The sequence below is a fragment of the Drosophila subpulchrella genome, chromosome 3R, assembly GCF_014743375.2.
Source record: "Drosophila subpulchrella strain 33 F10 #4 breed RU33 chromosome 3R, RU_Dsub_v1.1 Primary Assembly, whole genome shotgun sequence".
NCBI lineage: Eukaryota > Metazoa > Arthropoda > Insecta > Diptera > Drosophilidae > Drosophila > Drosophila subpulchrella.
Genome location: NC_050609.1, coordinates 3,764,592 through 3,781,743, shown reverse-complemented (window position 1 = coordinate 3,781,743; position 17,152 = coordinate 3,764,592). Strand labels below are relative to the sequence as shown.

The 17,152-nt window shown below is 42.9% G+C and overlaps 5 protein-coding genes across 6 annotated transcripts; 2 read left to right on the top strand and 3 right to left on the bottom strand.

Annotated features, from left to right (window-relative positions):
• Positions 1-1,119: 1,119 nt before the first annotated feature.
• On the bottom strand, positions 1,120-5,556 carry LOC119563152 (peroxidase). The gene is made up of 11 exons (XM_037876411.1): positions 5,306-5,556; positions 4,154-4,250; positions 3,647-3,980; positions 3,405-3,591; positions 2,901-3,082; positions 2,270-2,835; positions 2,042-2,210; positions 1,817-1,984; positions 1,632-1,749; positions 1,416-1,578; positions 1,120-1,251 (listed from the first exon to the last, which is right to left on the bottom strand). The coding sequence occupies exons 1-11, from the start codon at positions 5,379-5,381 to the stop codon at positions 1,221-1,223; spliced, it is 2,091 nt and encodes a 696-aa protein (XP_037732339.1). The 5' UTR covers positions 5,382-5,556; the 3' UTR covers positions 1,120-1,220.
• Positions 5,557-6,097: 541 nt separating this feature from the next.
• On the top strand, positions 6,098-9,083 carry LOC119545842 (splicing factor 3A subunit 1). Its single transcript, XM_037851807.1, has 7 exons — positions 6,098-6,305; positions 6,421-6,585; positions 6,645-6,816; positions 6,877-8,336; positions 8,393-8,565; positions 8,637-8,807; positions 8,863-9,083. Exons 1-7 carry the CDS (start codon positions 6,197-6,199, stop codon positions 8,962-8,964), a joined length of 2,352 nt encoding a protein of 783 aa, XP_037707735.1. The 5' UTR covers positions 6,098-6,196; the 3' UTR covers positions 8,965-9,083.
• Positions 9,080-11,937, bottom strand: LOC119545843 (xylulose kinase). The gene is made up of 6 exons (XM_037851808.1): positions 11,878-11,937; positions 11,340-11,461; positions 10,128-10,955; positions 9,852-10,073; positions 9,475-9,664; positions 9,080-9,417 (listed from the first exon to the last, which is right to left on the bottom strand). The coding sequence occupies exons 1-6, from the start codon at positions 11,935-11,937 to the stop codon at positions 9,181-9,183; spliced, it is 1,659 nt and encodes a 552-aa protein (XP_037707736.1). The 3' UTR covers positions 9,080-9,180.
• A 601-nt stretch (positions 11,938-12,538) lies between these two features.
• On the top strand, positions 12,539-14,156 carry LOC119545844 (ER membrane protein complex subunit 2-like). Its single transcript, XM_037851810.1, has 4 exons — positions 12,539-12,697; positions 12,825-13,233; positions 13,366-13,522; positions 13,585-14,156. Exons 1-4 carry the CDS (start codon positions 12,664-12,666, stop codon positions 13,864-13,866), a joined length of 882 nt encoding a protein of 293 aa, XP_037707738.1. The 5' UTR covers positions 12,539-12,663; the 3' UTR covers positions 13,867-14,156.
• A 165-nt stretch (positions 14,157-14,321) lies between these two features.
• LOC119545845 lies at positions 14,322-15,937 on the bottom strand. 2 transcript variants are annotated; one of them, XM_037851812.1, is made up of 4 exons: positions 15,794-15,937; positions 15,568-15,720; positions 15,082-15,510; positions 14,322-15,022 (listed from the first exon to the last, which is right to left on the bottom strand). In XM_037851812.1, the coding sequence occupies exons 2-4, from the start codon at positions 15,609-15,611 to the stop codon at positions 14,653-14,655; spliced, it is 843 nt and encodes a 280-aa protein (XP_037707740.1). In that variant the 5' UTR covers positions 15,612-15,720; positions 15,794-15,937; the 3' UTR covers positions 14,322-14,652. The 2 variants fall into 2 exon arrangements, with proteins under 2 accessions (XP_037707740.1, XP_037707739.1); XM_037851811.1 differs by lacking the exon at positions 15,794-15,937 and having other exon boundaries at positions 15,568-15,761.
• Between the last annotated feature and the right edge of the window lie 1,215 nt (positions 15,938-17,152).

Sequence of the window (17,152 nt, the reverse complement as noted above, 5' to 3'; positions counted from 1 at the left end):
GAGGGGGTGGGTTCTTTAATACTAATTTTGTGAAGCACAGATTTTAATACAATATTTAACATGCGATTTTAACTAAAAGAGGTGGCTTGTCACCCAAGGCCCCCTCCCAGGCTACGCCCCTCTTTTCTTATCTAGCCGCGGAGAAGCAACAGAAGGAGTACCATTCCTTAGAGAGAGTCTTCTGGCGACAAAAAAGCCCCACGATTACATTCGCTTTAAATGGTCAGCGGTTGTCCCTGGGGCCACCAAGAAATATATTATCAAACAACGATATAGAGGTGTGTGTATCTCTTATTTCTGCGAGTTCCCCCGTAACATTTTTGGAATTTTTTGCCGCCCGACAATATAATCCCCATGGACATGCATCGCCTTGATACCTATATTTACTAATTAAATAATCAAGTTAATAAACAACCAAGTGTTATTTGAATAATATTTAAAAATAAATTTCCACATGAATCACCCTTTATATACATATTCGTCTAGATACATTTTATGGAATGTATGGAATGTGACTGCCATAAACTGGTTTTAAATATTTGTTTATCGATTAATGTAAGTAATACTAATGCTTACTTTTATGTGAATAACTCATAATTCTATTTTCCATCCGTTATCAATAGTCTTATGACTAGTTTTTATAAAATTAAAATAATTGATGTGCAGATTTCCAATCCATCAAGAAATAATTGATCTGTTAAAAAATGTTTATCTCATACGGTTATCAGTTATCACTCCAAAAATATATTACCACATGAATCATTCCTTAACTGAACTTTAAAACAATCTTTCCAAAGGCAGTTTTATTCGTTTATTTGCCAATAAGTTTTATTGGTGCTAATTGTGACATTCTTACCTTTTATTGGTGTTGGCGAACTAATTCACGTAATAACAGAAAAAAGCGACCCTCTCTACAGTTTAAAATGGAAATTGTTGAAAATGGCAATACACGTATCGCGTTTGCAGCAACTGTAACAACTTTGATTATAGTAATACTGCGTGACTTTAACGACGGCGCTTCTGAATTGATAGTTATCAAAGGTGCCCACCAGACAATCGATATGAAGCTCCATGTTTATTTAAACAGAACATATTGCTAACAAACAATATATGTAGTAATGCGATTCAAGAGTTTTATGAGGTATTTATTGAGCTTTGACTCGTACACTTTTTTTGGTTCAGGAACTTCATCTAAATTTAGTTGGGAGCATTGTCAACCACTAGACATTTGCACAAGATACCATTTGATTACTGTAAGAGAAGACAGAAAAACAGACATTAAGGTTGTAGATAATTGCTGTTGCCGAGCTTATCATTCGGTTCTCAGTCTAATATCAAATGGGAATCAAATGGTGTACAGACTGTGACTCAACCGGGTGACAGGTGATCTATTATGATTGCATTTCAATACAAACCTGGCCGATGGCAACTGAAAGATATTCTGGGGAACAGCTGAAAGACCGGAGTTCAGGCACAGGAGTTTTGTGCCATTAAAGTGACGATATTCCTCCACCAATTGAGCGTGATTGTGGTCTGGCTTCTGCTCGTGTTGTTTAAGAACGTGTACGAATTGCTCAGCTACAAAAGAAGTACTTGAGTGACGGGTCTTCATATTTTAAGAAAAAACCCACCTATTATGCAGCTGAAGGTGGGGCCAACGGATCCGCGAACTGGCTTCTCCGAAATGCCACCAACAATTAAATCTACATCAGCCCAACTGGAGTAGATGGTTTTCAGCTTTTCCAAAACCTTTTTATAAAAGGTAATTGAGAAAAATAAGATTATAAGAATATTACTAGGTAGTTTGAAAACCTACATCTTTGGGAATGAAATGCTCCAAGTCCTTCCAGCTAGTCACGGGCTTGGATAGGAAACACGATTCCAAGTACCTATGATATGGCAGCAGACCGTGATCTCTGCCCCTCTGGATGTCGGTGGCCAGGATATCAGCATGGGTGGGCTTCGTGCTCTTGTGCCAGACGACCTGCAAGTGTAAATATATTTATCTAGGCCTTTAAGATATAGAATTCAGTTGACTTACCCCACCAGCGTAGGTGGAATCCATATCCATAGTCTGCTGATTGAGTATACTCTCGAGGATGTCGTTTAATTTTGCGGATGTGTACTGCAACTTTGGCTTGTAGATTTCTTCCTTGAGCTCAAATAGGTTTGTGGTCGGGAGCTCCTTGCTCACAAAGACATATTGGATTCTTAAAAAAGAAGTAAGTTATGTATACGAAATATTTGTTTGTCGGTAACGGCCACTTACTTTTCATTTCCCTCCACTACGTTATTCTTGGCCAGATTTTGGAGCTCGTTGGGCAGCATTGAGAAGTAGAATCGAATGGCGGCCACCGCGAATTCATTGGAGACCTCCAAAGCACGCTTATATTGTTTTCTCTTAATCTCGGAGGCCAGACGATCACCGAGCACTGCCGGCAGCCACTCCTCTAAGACAACCTGACGATATATAGCCACATTTATGGCCTTGGCTGCCTGGAAGAGCTTCTCATCGTTCCACCGGCGATTCCTTTGATGCAGTTCGGCAGCCAATTTGTTGTGGTTCCGCATAAAGATCGTGTAGATCAGTATGGAGAAGGGATTGCTGTTTACCCGGGAGTCCCCAGCTGCAAAACAGGTGCCATCACCAATTCTTTCCCTGGCACAGAAGGAAGGTCCTTCCGTATCCGTGGCCATGGGCAGCAGGGCATTATCGTATTCTCCGCGTGGCGTTGTCTTCAAGAGACCTCCCTGGAGGGCCCTCAACTTTTTCTCGGCCGCTAAGGTGAAGCCATAGAGTTGCGATAGATCCAAGGATCCCGTGGCCTGGTTTAGCTACAAAAGAATGTGGAAAGTCAGTTTGCTATTTGTTATTCCTCACTAGTAAATTCTATTCTCACCTGTTCGGCGCCACCGAAATTGCAATCGGCCACGGCCAGAGCACTTCGCACATAATTGAGACAGCTAGGCACGTCGTATTTCCCATCGGGCTGGTACAGAATCGGAGCACAAGCCGGGTGGTGGTGACGCGGCTGAAGGTTGTTTTGGTCACGGCTGCAGCACTCTATCGGAGCTCCACTGCCTGGGAACGCAGAACCATTAATTGAATTTAAACAGAAGCAAAGAACCAATTTATCAAGGAATCTCAAGATCGGCCAACTTTTTTCCAGTATTAAACAAGCGTTTTTAAGCAATACCATAAAAAATATTACATATTAAACAAAATACAAAAGTTAAAATATTATCAAGGATTATTATACATCTAAAAATATGATAAACGGAATTCTTTTGAGTCGGAGTTATAACAACTATTAGAATTCAGTCATTAAATGTCTAAATATTTGTTTTTAAAGTTGGTAACGAATTTGAATCATATTGAATGGATAAGGACTTAACAAACTTACCCATTGATTGGGATACGGGCTTGCTGAGATCGTGCTCCACAAATTGAGCCCACTGTGCCAGGCCTAAATTCAAGTTGTTCTCGACAATTTGTTCTTCAGAAGACTGAGTGTCATCGGCCTCGTAGAGCTTCTTACTAATGTTCCAAGCTGCCGGAACAGCGTCGCGACTACCGGAATTGGGAAACATCTGAAAGTATCAGTTATTATATTAGATCTCTAGTAAACTCTATATATGTACATGCCTCATAAAAGCCGTTCCTGTAGTGGCTGCTCTCAAGTAACCTCCTGAAGGCATTGTGACCCTCTCGGTTTCCCTTGATCAAGTTCTCGCACTCTGTTCGCAAGCTGCTGCCCTCGGGAAGGGGTTTTTGCTCCAGGTAACTGCGACAATCATCACCATCGATTTCATTGGGCAGGCACTCGCTATTGTAAACAAATAAGCTGGACTTCAGGATTTTCAGAGCGATTATGCTGTCCTCTTTTGATGCCAAACTTGGTAATGTGTCCAGGAGTTGAGCGTGTGAAAGGCTTCCGTTTCTAACAGTTATGTCGGAACTCAACAGACTGTCCTCTAGCCTATAAATGGCAAGGGAACCAATTTTTAGAACCATAGTGTAAATAATGCATTAAACTACTTTATATTTAATATGTACATTTACAGTCAGAGTATTGGCACTTCCTTAACTAATCAGCGCAAACATTAAATTTAACTGGTTTTTGAAGTACCGAATAATTATTGGTTTACGAACCGCTTTTGTCTTTTAACTGAGTCGAGAGCCGAATCGACAAACTGCAGCCATTTCGATGCTGGAATCCTGTTTAACTCAGCAACAACATCCCGACTTGCTAAAATATAAAAAATTAAGTATAATAAATAATTAAATTAAAGTAGGAGCAGATGTGTGAGTTCTTTTTCTGGAACATATTTTGTGTTGTCAAGACGATATCTTTCGTGGGAATTTAATTTCTTGGCGTCGTTTTAAACTAATTGGACAATAAATGATAAAAGAAATGATTTACTTGCTCACTGTGGAAAAATCCACAAATTAAGCGCTGTCAACACTTTAATCGAGACAATTTAAGAGTACTATATTACAAAGCTCATAATCAAACAATAAGAGATAACATTTTTGAAAATGCTATTAAACAGCCGATCATTATCGAAAGTGTGCGTCTGGAATATAACTGGTTAAAATATGCTAATTGCTAAAGAATAAATTTTGCACCGTTATTGGGAAATAAACATCAATTTAAAGCCACGCTTATAAAAATCTATTCAGATTCGTTGATTGGCTATTTGTTAGTGATAATAAATGAATATGTGGTTGCATTTACAAGTGTGAACTTTTGGGGTGAGCACTCGGGATTTCCTAAATCTTTATCAACGAACAATATTGCTTTACATATTTTTGAAATGTTTACGACAATAAGTCAACGTAAATCTTGGGAAAAACCAGTGCAGTCATTCATGATGATATAACGCGTGAGCCTCGACCATCGGTCACCTAGCACTCGCAAAAAGAGGGAAAGTACAAATTTACATCAATCTGATAAAACATTACCTAAGTTTATTTATTATTATTTTTAATTATTTTATTATTTTTTTGTATCGATAAAATCATAACTAGGTTTGCTAGTGCGTAATGGCTGTCCTCTGTTTTTGAAAGTCTTCCTGTTTAATCAATAAAATGTAAATATAAGCCATTGACACTTTTATTATAGTAGTTGAGCAAACAGTTTAGCAAGCAGTTTTTCTTCATGTTCAAGCTTTCTTTTTATGTATATACGGTGCTCTCTCAGAAATTAGCATAAGAATGAGATACTTGAAACCGCATGATAAATGATAATGCTGGGGCAAAATTTTCTGAATAGTGTAGGGGGCATTTCGTTATCAGACTTACATTTCGCCTCGCCTATTGTCAATAATGATGCTCCTATTATGAGAGCCAGCAGGCAGATGTACTTGATTACACCCATTGCACTGTTCTTTGTTCTAGAACTCGGTTTTCTCAGCCACCGGTTGTGATTCACAGAGTGCTCGCACGTCAATGGAATTTAAGTCACGTATCAAGCTTGTGATAAGGAAGTGATCCGAACTGCGACTCTATTGGTTCTTTCCGTCCTATTAAACCGTGTCGACGGCTCAGCGATTCGTAGACTACTGAGCTTGGGGGCAAATCTCGGCAAAATCGAGCCGATGAGAATGGGTCGGATCATTATCACGCACAATGGAGCTCATCATCATCATCATCTGGCTGGCAGCTCGCTCTCGCTCGAATAAATGATATTGAGTAAACGTAAACAAAGTTTATTTTTGTTTTGGATTGGTGAATCAAGCCGTTTGTGTGCATCGCTCACAAAGCCGTACAAATACAAGCAAGATATGCAAATGTTGACCGCACCTGAGGATTCATTTGTGCCCACACCTTTATCCACCCACAGAGAAATATAAGTTGCTTAACGTGTAAAGCTTTTATAAGATATATTGATTGGGTACATATATTTGTCGAACAAGAAATTTAAATTCGCCGCCACATTAAAACTTATCGATATACAGTGGTTCCTAAGATCCAGTTGGGAACCAGTTCAAACCTTACTGAAATATTTTTGGTATATTTGAAGAAAATGTAAAATGGTATAAAAATAGTATTTTTCATCAACAAAAATCGAAGAGGAAGATAAGTATCGAGAGTTTGGAAGAAGAAGACTTATTCGACAGAATTTCGCGTCGGTTTTGTTTTTTCCCAAAGTTATTGCAATTTTATCAATAAAAGAGGTCGACTACAGCAGCCATGCCAACTTTAGATGCGGAAGCCAACGAGGAGCAGTTCGGCAACGACCAGCACAAGTCGATGTCGGGCCCCATCGTCGGGATTATCTATCCGCCGCCGGAAGTCAGAAGCATCCTTTGCAAAATTAGAAAAACAAACACGTTTCCTATTTTCCCTTTAAACCCACTAATAAAACATACATTTAGCGTTTTCCACATACTCAGTTTATAAGCTTTAACTATTAGATATCGTTGACAAGACAGCCAGTTTCGTGGCCCGCAATGGACCGGAGTTCGAGGCCCGCATCCGGCAAAATGAGCTGGGCAACCCGAAGTTCAACTTCTTGAATGGCGGGGATCCCTACCACGCCTACTACAGGCACAAGGTCAACGAGTTCCGCGAGGGCAATGGTGAGTGTTGGGCAAAACCCATCAAGTTCTCCTATTTTATGTAATTCCTACCCCCTTAGATGCCGGAATCACTGCCATTGCGGGCATGAAGCAGCTGGCGGTGACCAGTGCCGCCCAACAACGCCAGCAGGAGCTGCTCAAGCAGGTGGTGGAGCAGCAGTTCGTTCCCAAGGACCCGCCGCCAGAGTTCGAGTTTATCGCCGATCCACCCTCTATTTCTGCCCTGGATTTGTAAGTGATCTTTGGCCAGAAAGCTGCGTAGCCCAACTAATCCTTTACTCTTCCATTCAGAGACATTGTGAAGCTCACCGCCCAATTTGTGGCCCGTAATGGTCGGCAGTTTCTGACCAACCTGATGAGCCGGGAGCAGCGCAACTTCCAGTTTGACTTCCTGCGGCCACAGCACTCGCTCTTCCAGTACTTCACCAAGCTCCTGGAGCAGTACACCAAAGTGCTGATACCGCCCAAGGACCTGCTCGGCAAGCTGCGCGCCGAAAGCGCTCCGGGCAGGAGCAGCATGAACCAGGTGCTGGACCACGTGAAGTACCGGGCCAACTGGCAGCGCCACCAGGAGGCACAACGTCGCCGCGAGGAGGAGAAGATCGAAAGAGAGCGCGTGGCCTACGCCCAAATAGACTGGCACGATTTTGTGGTGGTGGAGACGGTTGACTATCAGCCCTTCGAGTCCGGCAACTTCCCGCCGCCCACGAATCCAGATGAGGTGGGGGCCCGAGTGCTCATGGAAGAGCGCCTGATGGACGAGGAGGGCGACACAGAGATGCAGATCGAGTCGGACGATGAGGGTGACACCCAGGTTACCAGCCACCTGGAGAGCGGACTGAAGCTGTCGCAAATGGAGAACCGCGTGGGCATTCAGATGAAGAACGTGTCGTCCTACGGCCAGCCGACGGGCGCCAAGAGGGACAACACTCAGGTGCAAGACATGGACGAGGCCTCCAGCGACGAGGACACTCCGACGACCAAGCTGCAGCCAGCGGTGGCGCCCATGCTACCGCCCACCCACGACAAGGTGGTGGTCAAGAAGTACGATCCCAAGGCGACGCAACCAAAGGCGGCACCCATGCCGACAGACGAGTATCTCATTTCGCCGATCACGGGAGAGAAGATCCCGGCATCCAAGGTCTCGGAGCACATGCGCATTGGTCTTCTGGATCCGCGATGGGTGGAGCAGCGCGACAAGCATACCGTGGAGAAAATCAATCAGGACAACGTCTTTGCCGCGGGCACAGCCATCGAGGCGAGTCTCAAACAGCTGGCCGAGCGCCGTACGGATATCTTCGGTGTGGGCGATGAGGAGACGGTCATTGGTAAGAAGCTGGGCGAGGAGGAGACCAAGAAGGACGACCGCGTCACCTGGGACGGACACACGTCCAGTGTGGAGGCAGCTACGCGAGCAGCCCGCGCGAATATCACGCTGGAGGAACAAATCCATCAGATCCATAAGGTTAAGGGACTGCTGCCAGATGAAGAGAAGGAGAAGATCGGACCCAAGCCCGTGGGCAGCAAGGCCACGCTTTCAGCTCCTCCGCAGCCGTCAACAAAGTCGCAACACAGTCACTCCAGTCAGAGTCAGCACCACCAAGGTGGAGGTGGTCATCACGGACACCACAATATGCACCACCACCATCCGCCGCATCAGCAGGTACCGCCACACCAATCGCACCACCACCATCCGCCGCAGCCGCCACAGCCGGTGATGCAGCTGATGTCACTGCGTCCGCAAATGATGCGTGAGTAATGGATAATATCCAATATGTTCCGACTGCTAATTATTTGTATTTCACAGAACCGCCATTTGGAGCTGGTGGTGGAGGCTACATGAACATGCAGCCAGGTGGAGGGCCGCCGCAAATTGCACCTGCTCCACCTGTTGATATAATGGAGGACGAGCCACCATCCAAAAAGATGCGCAGCGAGGACAACCTTATTCCGGAGGCAGAGTTCATTGCCACTCACAAGGTGGGTTGGATACAAAATATCCAAATATACACAAAATCTAGGAGCAATATAAACCTATTTTGTCTTTTCAGAGCCCTGTAACAATTCAGGTTCTGGTGCCCAATTCAGACAAATCCGAGTGGAAGCTTAATGGCCAAATGATAGCCGTGACCATGGCACTCTCCGAACCGATTACCAATCTTAAGACGAAGCTGCAGGATGAAACTGGCATGCCACCGGCCAAGCAGAAGATATTTTATGAGGTAAACTATAACATTAATTTCAAGAAATATAAATACAATACCGTGAATTCTTCAGGGAATGTTCTTCAAAGACAGCAATACCATGGCCTTTTACAATCTTGTGAACGGAACCACAGTGCATTTACAGGTCAAGGAGCGTGGTGGCCGCAAGAAGTAGGAGGATCGAAGAATAACGCAATACCAGACACAATTAGGAATGCTCCATATGTAGAAATTTATTTGTATATGGTGTTTCGCATAAATTTGTAATAAATTGTCAATCACAGAATTTGTTAATTGCACTTTAGTTCTATAATTTTCAGGTGATGTACAAAAGGGAATTGGGGAATGCGCAGAGTAGAAAACGGAATGTTTAGTTGGGTTTTCGTTGAGTCTATGTATCTGGATTGGCCAGGACGCGAGCCATTTCGCGATATCGGAGGAGCATCGGAGCGTAGATTTGCTCGCTGTCCTTGTGTGGTTCGCAAACGAGGTCCAACTTGTTGCTGGTCAGACTTAGGATGTAATCTCGGTAGCAGAGTGGTTCCTTCTTCTTATCCTGTTCCTGAAGGTACAGAGAATAGGAGGCTCTGTAAGCGGCTCCCATCAGGGCGGCTTCATGTCCTTCGTCCTGCAAGATGATGTCTTATTTGTAAGCCCTTAACCGAGATATAAAATATTGACCAACCTGGACATGGACGGGAGAATTGAACACATCGGCGACAGTCTGCAGTATCGATTTGTTAACGGAGGCGCCTCCTGTGACAAGGATTTGAGTGTCGGGCCCAAAACGGTAGCCATGGTCTTCGGCCACAGCCCGGTGATGCAACATCTGGCCTTCAACTAGGGCACGAATTTCAATTTGAGGCGAGCTGAATCTGTTATAGGAATATTATAATAATTAGGTAAATGGGAACATTCACATCCGTGAAAATTACAGGTAAGGGTAAAAAAAGTCGTTAAAAAAAAACAATTTACAGATGAATGAGTTTTGTTATTATTGTTTTATGACAACTGCCCTATAATTTAAAAAGCTGTTGAGTTATTCACGTTTTTAAGACCTACTTGATAACACCCTTGGCTGCCTCCGGAGTGCTGGGTACAATTTCCTTGTTCCACCGCAGAATTCCCTGCGCCTTGGGAATTATTTCCATGTCTATAAAATGAATAGCCATGTTTCCGAAGTTTCCGCGAGGAGTGGAGTCGAGATACTCGTTAAACTTGTCCCAGTTGCCGCCGGTCATCGACTTGTTGACTCCCTCGCGGACCAAAGACGCGTTTCTAAAGCTAGAGAAGGATTTTGTAATATAACTATTATATGATGTATCGAGAGCTACTTACCATAGCAGGCCCATGAATGCCTCAGTTTCGGTGGGATGACACAACACGTGACCCTCCTCCCAATGCAGTTGCTCCTTCATGCTCATCATCAAGGTGTCGCTGGTGCCCAGGGAAATGGTCAGCCAGTTGCTGCCCACCAGCATCCCGGAGAGAGCAGAACAATTGTCCCCCGTACTGGCGATCACCTTGCAATCGGGCGTAAAACTAAATCGCTTCACAAAGTATTTCGAAACGTTGCCCAAAAGCGTGTGAGGGCTGACGGGAACCCCGAGGCGCTCGTCAAGATCAGGTGCACAGACATTTAGGCATTCCTTGGACCAGTTCCGTTTACGGATGTTCAGCAGATTCATGCCGGAACCATCACTGAAGTCAATCGGAGCAACAGAACCCAGAAAGAGCGATGATATAAAACTGCTGACCAATGAGATTCGCACGGCCTCGTCGTAGGCGTGGCAGCGTTTCTGATATATCTTTCGGATTTGGGGGCCCGTGAAGCGTTCGTAGCACTTGGAGCCGGTGAGCTCTACCATCTTAAGCTTGCCGCCAACGGCCATCTCCATCTCAAGGCACTGTTTCGTGGTGGTGGCGTCCATCCAAATGGGAGTCCGGTTGACCACAAAGGCGGAGTCGTCGATTTGTGCGTGAAGGAACTTGTCGGAGTCGAGATTTTGCAGAGTACTTATTCCGTGCTTGGACCAGTAAAGCGATCCGTGCTGCTGCCCGGAGCCACTTACAGCCGCCACTGTACTAAGATCAGCCTGCTGCATGACCAGTCGGTCCAGAACGATGTCCATGGCCTTCACCCACATCACGGGCTGCACATAGTATCTAAAAGAGAAGGGTAATAATAGAGGTTGGTTGGTACACTTAGGGATGGTTGTGTTAAAGTGATTTATGGATATCTATAAAACTAGTGTAACACCATTTTATCTTTCTTATCTGTAGGTAATATAAAAAATGGCCATATATTGTATACCACAAACACATTGCAGCGAATACGACTTAATATACAAATGGACAAATTTATTTCGAAATCCCGGTATATGTATAAATTATATTATTATTAACTGAATGTGGATTTTAATAATTTTTGTTATGGTCGGAATCCAATCATTTTCGAAACAGGAAACGTTAATTAGTTAAGATTAAAAGAACTTCGAATATATAGATATTGCTCTATCAAAATGGACCTTACTCTGCAGCCAAACTCACTCATTTTTGCTGGGTCCGGCATTGGCTCCTCCCGTGGTCCGGAACTCCGGCAAATCGGTGTCGAATTTCACCTCCGCCTTGGCAACCACCTCCAAACTGGAGCCCAGCAGGACCGCTTTGAGCTGGGTAAATGAAGAAAGAAATGGGGCAGCAATTAGGGAGATATGGAGGCACACCTCGAAAATAACGATCAAACAGAGGGCAACTAGGAGTCACCGCTGGCGTCATTCAGGAATGGCAAATATTATTGCGGCATTATTAAGATAATGGCGGTGGCCAATACACCCGAACATGAATTTTAATAATCAAACCATAATAGTGAAATCGTTTGTGTTGGGGGCCAGATAAGCGAGAGTCGAGCCCCGGGTCGCTGTCACTGATAAGAATAGTTTTTGCTGGGGGGAAAAACAGGTTCCCGAGTTCCGTTTGACCTTTTGTAGTGACACCATTCCCACGTCGTTGGACGAGATGGAGTCAGATTGGAGACGCCTCCGCATCTCAGTGGCAAAGATACTACGTAGGCAGTTCCGGTTCTTACCTTTTGCGTGCTCAGGTCGAAGCCCAGGAAGGTTCGTTTCAGCTGCTTCGGCGGACCCATTTTCAAACTGCTTCCGGTTTTCTAGGTGGTTTTGGATCTAATGCATGCGGCGCTGCCCGGTTCTACGGGCTAAATAGCCAGAATGCCGAGAGGTTTTTGATTTTGTTGACGATGTTTTTGAGTTGTAGTGTGCCTGACACTAGAATAAAAAATACACTATATCAGGTGAGTTTGGCGCGCTTTTCAAATTGATATTTGCCTATGAAGTGTAAAGCGGGATAAAATCTTATTTTTGAAAAACTAACTTTAAGTAATCATTTAATTAAACTGTTTTACCTGTTACATGTTGCTGTCTCATTAGTTTTTATCAGACTGAAAAAATTTTACGAGTAATATCGAAAACAAGCTGAATTGGCAAAAACTGAAACTCTGTTGTTCGGCATAATTAACGGCTCATTATTTAACTTTCTGTTTGGTTATGCATATTAAAGGGGAATCAACGACCATATCTGCTACCAAGTATTATAATAATAATAGTAATTACCTAATTTTCTAATGGAATGGTTTGGCGAAAAAATTAATCTTTTCACAGGTTTGGCGGGAACTGCTCTTGTGCGCATCTCTATTCTTAGCGATAACAACGAATATCGAAAGTCGTGCCATCGCTAAGTGTAAGGGGAAAATAACCAAATTGACATCACTGGCATAGAAGGAAATAACTCGTTATAGATCACAATTGAAAAATTAAGTTAAATTGAGCTGTTACTTGAGTCCGCTTCAGAGAGCATGTCGCTAAACTACGAGGAGATGAGCTGGTCCGGTGAGTTTTCCGCTTTTCCCGGCTGCATGCGGGCCCTGCCCACGTCAGTGGTGGTTCCATGTGTCCGGCTAGAAAAAATTGGGCCATGAATGAAAAGTGCCGGATCATAATGCCTGCGTTCTTACAGATGTTCGGGATCAGTTCAGGAAGTGGCGCGAGGAGACGGGACGCCACAGCGAGGAGGTGGTGCAGCTCTGGGTGGCTGTGCTGGAGGACAAGGTTCACAAGACCGGCAACGAGCGCCACCTCATCCTGGAGCAGGTGATCATCGCGGCCCTGGACACCGCCCGCTTCGATATCGCCACCCAGTGCACCAAGCAGCTGGCTCTTGAGTTCCCGGGCAGCCTGCGAGTGATGAAGTTCAAGGCGATGCGTTTCGAGGCCCTGGAGCAGTACGATGATGCCGACGAGGTCCTGGACGCCATCATACGCAAGGACGAGACCAATGCCGCGGCCAGGAAGCGCAAAATTGCCATCCTTAAGGCCCGCGGACGTCGCTTGGAGGCCATCAAGGAGCTCAACGAATATCTAAAGAAGTACGAACGCTAAACTCTAGGCTAATTGTGAGGGATTACTTGAAGAGCACTGTTTAAAAATGACTCACTCTTTAAAAAGCGACCATCATTCACTACATTTCGTATCTAATACTTATTTTTCTATGCCCAAAGATTTATGTCTGACCAGGAAGCCTGGCACGAGCTGTGCACCATGTATCTGGCTGAAGGAGAGTTCGGCAAGGCTGCTTTCTGCATGGAGGAGGTTCTGCTGCACAATCCCCATAGTCATCTGATACACCAGCGGTTGGCGGAAATACGCTACACAATGGTGAACCATATAACCTGAATGTAGCTCCAAAAAGCCCACTTAACCAAATTCATTTCTTTTAGGGTGGCGCCGAGAATGTGGAAACGGCTCGCACTTACTACTCGCAGGCCCTGAAGCTGAACCCGCATAACTTGCGGGCTCTGTATGGCATTTACTTGTGCTGCAACTACTTGGCCAACTCCCGAGCTGTGAGCTCCAAGCGCAAGGAGCTGCAAAAGCTGGGACAGTGGGCTCTCGAACAAGTGTCGGAGCACACCACCAAACAATCCACAATCAAAAACAACGACAAACTGATTCTGTCACTGGAGGCTGCCTTAGGAAACCTGGAAATCAAATCGAATTGACCACTATAATCACAAATGGATATCGCATATATTTGTGCAATAGATGCCAGAAAGTAATGATTCCAAATATTCTCAGAAATGGTTTTCCAGTTTCTGTTTCTTAAGCGAGTTACATAGATAAACATTTAAATAAGCGGGAGTAAAAAGAATTTTATAGTCAGTGCATCCGAGCGAGTATTTTTGATGTTAAAGTATCGGTGTCGGCTTTTAACTCGGATAGTTTATTGCCCTGAACCAAAAGGTATGCGAAAATAGTCCTGTAATAAATTTAGAAAAATCAATTATCAACATTTAAAGACTTTCCTTTTGAAGCTCTATACTTATAAATGCAATGCACCCTATCGCTTTTGTTTTTCTTATTTTCTCTTGGCTGACCTTAATTTCGAAAACAAAAGCTCTTATGCCCACGAACTTACGTCTTTAATAATTAATCGAACATTGTACGACATTCATAATGCTGTTAAAAATTTATTCTGAAGATAAGGACTGTTATATACGTACTGCTTACTTGACTATTCATAGAGTCCATTGACTTGTATTATTGTAAAAATTGCTTTAATGTACTAGATTAATTCTCACTAGGCTCGAGCGTGTCCATCGCCATACAATGGCATACTTATATACGTATTATCATATGCATATTTACTTGCATCGCACTGTAGGTGCAATCGACGACTGCAGGGCATCCGAGGGCAGCGCTGATAATTCAGCGGACGGTTAAAAATAGTCCAACAATGGGACAGAATGCAATCAGTGGAGTGCCCCTCCCTCCATTGGCAGAGCAATTCAATTTGTCGAGGAGCCATTGCCGTAGGTTCGTCCACTGTGCGATTTCCTTGAATGTTTTGGCCGGAAGAAGTCCTTGAAAGTGAGTGCAGGTGCGGGCAGTGGCTTCTCCGAGTTGCTGGTGGAATCTTGACCGTGTCCTTGCGAAGAGGAGAGTGCCGTATGACCTCCACTCCCGCTGCTAACCGGCAGACCATCCAGATATTTCAGCTGCGGGAGCACCTGCAGTATATAATCACGCGGTCCTTGGCCCCCGAAAACGGTGCGTATGCCAGGATTCCCCATGCAAGAGAGCTGATCTAGAGCAGGACACTGCCGTTCGATGCGGTGTATCCAGTCGGTGATGTTTGCTATATCGCAATTGTTAATCCTGCAAAACAAAAAGGTATTAGTACTTAGAAAACCTTCTACAGAATCCCTCCAAATCACCACAAGATCCTCAAGCTCGGTAAATAGGGAAAAGTATTTATGTCCAGGTTCACATTGCGGTCCAGAATCAAGGTGTCCAGGTCCTCGAAAAAGGAGAGAAATCTTAGATTTCGGAAATCATTGTGACTCAAATCAAGGAACTTTGTCTGTGCAGCGAATTTGTCTGCCAGTCGTCGAGGAATTGTCTTCAGGTTCTCATAGGCCAGCGATATGCGACCATTCTCCAGAATGCTTTCCGTGAAGGAAACGTCTTCGCTTGGACAACTACTTATGGAAATGTTCCCACTGAAGGAATACGGATTTGGCGTTATCATTTTTCCCTCGTTGGATTCGGTCAGGAAGACGTCGTTATATTCGTAGTTTAAGCTCTCTACCGACTGGATGTTGGCACAGGTCCTGAGCACCTCCGTCAGGCACGGATTCAGCGGACTGGAATTGGGATATTAACACTATTATCTGGAATTTTGGGTGCCCAACGACTCTTACCTGTCCTCGGAGTTGGAGCGTTCAGAGGTCGAAGTTCCAGACATAACTGCGCGTAATCCTCATAACTAGTAAGTAATCCTCGTCTCAGAGTATTCCAATTGGGATTGGGAGACCGTCAGAATATATTTATTTTGGTCCAAAGTCAGCGGCAGACTGAGGAAAAATTACAATGATTCTCGCTTCGCGAAGATTATCTGAGTCTTTCGCTCCCCAAGCAAACACGTACCGAATATGTGTGTGTATTGAAACAATTGTCATCTCGGTGGTCACAATTACCCAGAGCACTCAAAATACACTCGAAATAAATTTTTGTTTTGACTTTTTTTTTTTTAATTTACAATATGATATCTTTATCGTTATAAGCAATAGTATGGTAAAAACATTCTGAAACCGTAGAATTAATTTCCTATATTTTTATAATTATTATTTTTTTGTTATATCGTTAGAAACATTCTAAAACCATTAAATTAATTTGCCATATTTTAATATTTAATATTTTTTTTGGTTATATAATTAGAAACAATTATTGAATCTGAATAAATTTTTTTTTATTTCAATATTTCCTATTTTTATTTCAGTGTAGAATTACTCGCTCAGATTAGCAAGTGTAAATGGACATACATACGAACATGGGTCGAAAACACCAACAAAACAAAGTATGAGGAACAGAACTCTATTGTTTTCTCTTTGTTGATGCTGATACTCTGCCGTGGAATTATCTATGGACAGGGTATGTCAGTTCTTGGTAATGATTAGTATGCTATTTAGATATTTGTTTATCAAGCGTCTTGTTGAACTTGAAGTACTTTTAGTAAGGGGGCTTATCTTAACCTTCTACGTGTATTTTTATCAAAGTCGGAAACTGTGAAATGCATTCTATTAGAGTACGTGGTTAAAACAATTGGTCTTAATTATGAAGATGGGAACTGGTTATCAAAACGCACTTTTACAAGTAGTCATAGCAAAATCAAAAATTGTTTTATTTATTATAAACATGTTTATGCATTTAAAATAGCTTATTTATAAGGGTGTAAAAAGCGTAAACAAACTGTGTAAATATTGTTTACGCAATAAACTGATTTTTGTACTTTTGTTTATATGTGCCAGAAGCGTTGACCGATTGTCAAGTCGATTTCAGGCGGAAACATAAAGAAAACGTGAAAATATGTTGCTATGTGACATTAATCTAGCTTAACAGCACGGCACCAGTTGCATTTATTTTTACATTGCTTACAGGGAGTCCTACGATTTTGTTCTGTGTTGTGATTGTTCTGTTTATTTGCTATAAATAAAATAGTTCTTGTTAACTAAAGCAAATTAGTAGAATAAAAAAAACTTAAAAACTGTTTTTAAATATTTTTTTGCAGATAACTATCATAAATATACTGAATAACAATCAAAGGCAAGTATCTGATTAGATTCAGTTTTTATACTTTTAAACCTTTAAGGAAATTTAAATATTTTCAATTTAAAAAATCACAGAATAATAACTTTTTAAAAATTAAAATAAATAAAAATAAATGGATGTTCAAATTTTAATTATAATCTTAACTAACTATTTGGACTTTAGAAGCTCCACTGTGGC